Below are 5,293 nucleotides of genomic sequence, written 5' to 3'. Positions count from 1 at the left end.
AGTGTGGGTCCTTTTTTTCCTTTTTTTTCCTTTTTGTTGGGTGGTAGTAGGTGGGTGGGGGTACTATTAGCTCTTCTCTTAAAAGAAAACTAAAACAGTTATATAAATAATCACATTCTACAATATGAAGACTTTTTTTGAGAGAAAGGACAAAGTTTCAAACTTGAAAATCCCAACCCAAAACTATATATAAAATGATTGTTAAAAGAGAAAAGAGGACTTCCAACCCCACAGGTATAGTGAGAATTAATACAATCAGCTTTCAAAAAATCATTACTAATAGCATCAAAAACACCAAATTTGATATATGATACTAAGCAACCATTCCTCTATTGATCTACCATGCAGTTGCGCAGTTTAGCTTTCACAGTATTCATAACTGAAAATACTCTCTCAAAATTTACAATTGCAATGGGCAAAATCAATGTGAATTTTACGAGCTTATAAACAAGGGGATATATCACATCTTTACTCAATCCACCATCATTCTACAAGACTTGAAATTCTATTCAAGTGCAGAAACTTATTATTGCAAATCATTATAATATATGTCTATTAGCCTTTTGCTTCTGCTGTAATTGAGGAATCATCGTATATGCTTAACTTCAGCTTCCACACATGCAAAGCTCTTGCAAAAAAACCAAACAAAATTTCAGCGTCCCATTTGCCAATCCACCATTCCACCAAATGTACAGTTCTTTCCCAAGGCTTAAACCAATATCCTCAGTTTGACAAAGGAACATGCAATACATGTATAATTAAGGGGGATTGTTAAGTTATATAGCTTGGCTTCCAAGTTTTATTCTTAGCCAACTAACCTTAATAGATGAAATATAGAAGGAAGAAGAATAGAAAGATTTCTAAATCCACATCCCTCCATTCCAAACTCATCCTCTTCCTGCGCCACTTAGGTTGCAGAGGTAAGTTAACAAGGCTAAAAATGCTAAAGTGAGCAGGGACCGAGCCAAGGTGGGGGGTCTTTTTTTTTTGTTTTTTTTGTGTGTGTTTTTTTTTTTTTTGCACAGGAGAGATCTTCAAATGAAGGACATATTGAAACTTGAAATGTTAACATTTTACAATTCAATGAGTATATTCCCAAGAGGGTTCCTTTTACCTTCATTCTTGTTAACTGATAATGAAGCAGATACAGTTTCCCCAGTCTTCATGACCATTCCCGGCCACATATGAGCAGAGAGAGCTCCATACAGTCGTTGAACGCCTTGAATATCACCATCGACAGACAGACCTATCAAGAAATAAAATGATCTTAATTCTAATATTGCACAACTCATAGGGTGACAACAGAAATAACAACAATTCTTAAGAATTTATTTGATAACAACAGAAGCAAGATCTTATATGAGATACTTAGATTGTCTAGATGAACCCATTTTCACCATTCAGTTTTGATCACGACCGTCTCCTTTGTTACACTAGCAAGTCTTAAAACCTAATGTCCATTAAATATTAATGTGCTCAATAAATCAATAACATACATCATTTCTCTCCCAACCTACAACGCCTATCACTCTAAAGAAATCCTTCAGATATAACGTATATGTTACGTGTGAAACTTTTGGTACTCAAATTGAAAGAAATGAAAAATACTCAAAATCTCTTTTCGAAGTGCTCATATGGTGTCAAAGCTCTTTAAAATCAGAAGGTGCACAAAGAAGCTTACATTTATCAAAGTCAGCATTAGATGCACAAGCTTCAACATACTCTATGTTATGTTGGATACACCATTCTAACCAAGATTGCCTGATTTCCATTGAGGATTCCTCCTCTCCCAGCAAACTACATCCCTCATCTTCATCTATCCCATAATCCCAGAAATCAGGATGGGGATCACTTGTGGATTCTCCACGCTTCTGCAGGTATCTCCTATACTCCACATGGGCAGTATGACCAGGCACAAGATCAGCTTTATTTCCTATACATAATAATATTTCAAACTTCTCAAGATCAATGCTGGCAACCCAATCTTTGAGGGCAATGAAAGAAGACTCCTGTATGAATAAAAGACATTAACACTTACAAAAAAGACCACCAGTCAAAATAAATATGTAAGTAGAGACAGAAAAGCAAAAGTAGAGAGGGTGTCGGACATCACTCATGTCAAAAACCATCACCAAGCCAGCTAGGTCGTTAGAAATTGGCAGTGCGCCAAAAGAGAAATCTTTGTTGAGATCAGCTGTCCATATTGAGATATCTGCTGAGTAGTATTTAGTCTGAATAGTCCACCTGGTCAACAAATTAAGCCGCATAAAAATTATGAGTGCCTCGTTTGTCAACAACAATGATGCTACATATAATCTATTACCTATGTCATGAATTACATACCCTTGACAAAGTATCCCACCAGATAGGTCAGATGTATCCGGAACATCAGCGGAAAGCAATCCTGAATATAATCACAGACTGAAGTCAGATCCACACACTATGGATTCATACATGTTTGAAAAATATGAGAAATAAGTCAAAGAAAAAGTCTGCAAAGAAATTAAAAGCGGCTATAGCATCTGACTAACAAGATTACCAGGGTAAGTGTCTTATACTGTACGTATAATCACTAACAATGGTTATTTCTCTAATGATAGCTATAAGATACACTTAATTATAAATTATATTAACATAACCATGAAGCCTTCTATAAAGGGGCATAAACATAGTATGTATGAGTTGAAGTGAAGGGCGCAAGTAAGTAATAATAAGTAGAGCGGAACACTGTTGGCTGAACAAAAGACGTATGACTTGAGAAAGTAAGATCTCCGATCTGTTGTCGGAAAATGGAGCTCCAATGGTACTTTAGAATAAGAATAATGGAGAACTTTTCCAAATCTCTTGGCAGTAATCTCCTCATCCATGATTCCACAAATACACATGGACCTGTAAACCTAAATTTATATGCTCATGGTCAGACTCACATCTATGCATCTATGAATCCAATCATTTCCTCGTCCTTGGTTACACATGTATCCAGACATGAACTTGTGATCTCTATGTTTGTATCTGCTCATGCCTAAATGCATACGCATACAGAACATAATTATAGTATACTAAGAAAGGCAGCTATTCCAAGTGATTATACTGATAATATTAAATAAAAACAAAAATAAAGAGCCTTAGAAATTAAGAATCAGTAAGATGGATATGAACCATGCAAGTTGGATGCATAAAACCAAGATCACATACTTGACTTCTTACAACAATCAATCACATTAACAATTTAATGAAGTGCATTATGTTCAATAAAAGTGGATAATTCACACGAAAATTTTGATCATATGTTCAAGAGTTTTAAATAAAAAGCAACGCTCTGTGAACAAATCTTGTTTATGCATCAAGACATAGAACATGAAAGGTTTTGAGATATAGGGAGGCCTTGTGATTCAAGAGATAACTCACCAAAAGTATCCACCTATTCCATCATAAACTACATGCCTTCAACATATATAAATAATACATAATCTACATGGTAAGAAAATACCTATACAAAACGTCATGTGTTTCGGAACTAAAATCTCATAAATCACGAGACTTGATTCAGTGGAATTGTTGAAAACAAAACAAATTCATCTTAAAACCACTTGATAATGAGTAACTCTTCAAAAAATGAACTCTCATACCATAGAGGTCAAAAGAAACAAAATGCATCATCCAATATAATAGTGTACCACAAACTATATGATGAATACTGAGACATTTAGCAGCAAAAAGAGTATAGATCCTTTAAATTCATGGTTTTGTTCACAACCAACCGCCCACCCCACTGTCACCTCTTTGCTCTACAGAGTTTTACTTTTTGGTTTTTTGTTTTTCCTCTCCTGATTTAAGTAGTTCCTACACAAGTTCGTTGACTTTCAGAATTACAACAATCTATTTTTGCACGGCAACTATCGTTTTAGTAGTTACAACACAGGTTAGTTTCCATGAAAGTACATATTTAGAGATCTTACAAATGTGATGGGGGCCACTACTTTGCGCTTTAAGGGTTATGATGAGGGCTAGTCCGTTGCAATCAATATTAAGTATCGATATTAGATACAATAAAATTAGCCGCATTAAGTATCTTACTAGAGAATGCTTGAGTTGCTTACTTACGCTAGGTTACAAATCCAAGACAAAGCAACTTGCGTCGAAAAGTGAGGCCTAAAAAGTTAAGGCAGTTTATACTTTGATCAACCAATGACAACCCTCCAAAATTCTCATAACTAAACAACGAGATTGCAGGAAGGGAAGACGAAACTTTTGATTTCGCATTGAAAAATGAAATCCTTCAGTCACCCCCCAATAAGTTTAATGTAACATTTCATACTGCACAAAAACACAATTGCCATGGATCAAGTGATCGAACTAATTCGAAGTAATCATGCTCCAATAACTGCTGAAGATCATAGAACTCCAGATACCGTCATTAAAAATTGAAAATTTGAGGGAATTCGAGAGAGGAGGAAAAGAACCGAACTTGAGAGAAGAGTTCGCTTGCCGACGTTGGGAGATCCAATCATGAAGATGCCTGGCCTTCTCTCGAGAGATCCATCCTCTACGTAGATCTCTCTCATCATTGATTGATTCGAGATGAGCTAAATGGATGAAGAAACCCTAATCCAAACCCTAGGTGAGAGCTTTCTTCACTTTGCTTGCACGTTTATCTCCGTTAATCTCAGCAACCGAGTTTTCTTTTGGCCTAATATCAGAAAGGGTTAATTGCCAACAGACCCCTGCAGTATCACCCAATTGCGAATACATGCACGCCCCTACGGTTCAATTTGTGGAGACCCCCCTTTAGCATTGGTCCATGTGCGAATACACCCCTTTAGCGATATTTCCGCCCCTTTTAGAGGTTAGAAAATAGACCTGAGGATCTATCCTGCAAATAGAATTATAAGAGGGTTTTCCCGCCTCCTCAAACCTTTTTTATACTTTTAAGGGCTAAAAAATATTCACCCAAAGGGTCTATTCGCAAAATAGAACCATATGAGGTCTCTTCTCAGCTGGGTGATACTACAAAGGGCCTATTTACAATTAAACCTATAACCGCCCCTAACTTTTAAAATATCAGAAAACCTCTTTAAATTTAGGAGTTATCAGAAAACTCTCTTTAACTATAAAATAATATCGTTAGAAAACCCTCTGAAAGAGTGAGCCCACAATTTTCAAAAAAAAAAAAAAACACCCCTTGGCATAGTTTACCCCATCCATGTGAAACATTATGGTTAAATATCGCCAGAGGGCTTTTCTGATAAAATTGTAAAGCCAAAGAAAGTTTTCTGATAATCCCTTAACTAAG

The 5,293-nt window shown here is 36.0% G+C and overlaps 1 protein-coding gene across 1 annotated transcript; it reads right to left on the bottom strand.

The window, feature by feature from the left end:
• Positions 62 to 4,679, bottom strand: LOC109836589 (ras-related protein Rab-8B). The gene is made up of 6 exons (XM_020404538.1): positions 4,469 to 4,679; positions 2,344 to 2,404; positions 2,109 to 2,244; positions 1,682 to 2,009; positions 1,115 to 1,246; positions 62 to 628 (listed from the first exon to the last, which is right to left on the bottom strand). The coding sequence occupies exons 1-6, from the start codon at positions 4,566 to 4,568 to the stop codon at positions 606 to 608; spliced, it is 780 nt and encodes a 259-aa protein (XP_020260127.1). The 5' UTR covers positions 4,569 to 4,679; the 3' UTR covers positions 62 to 605.

This window comes from Asparagus officinalis, chromosome 4, assembly GCF_001876935.1.
Source record: "Asparagus officinalis chromosome 4, Aspof.V1, whole genome shotgun sequence".
NCBI classification, from domain to species: Eukaryota; Viridiplantae; Streptophyta; class Magnoliopsida; order Asparagales; family Asparagaceae; genus Asparagus; species Asparagus officinalis.
The sequence above is the reverse complement of the archived record's forward strand: the minus strand, read 5'-3'. Positions and strand labels throughout refer to the sequence as shown.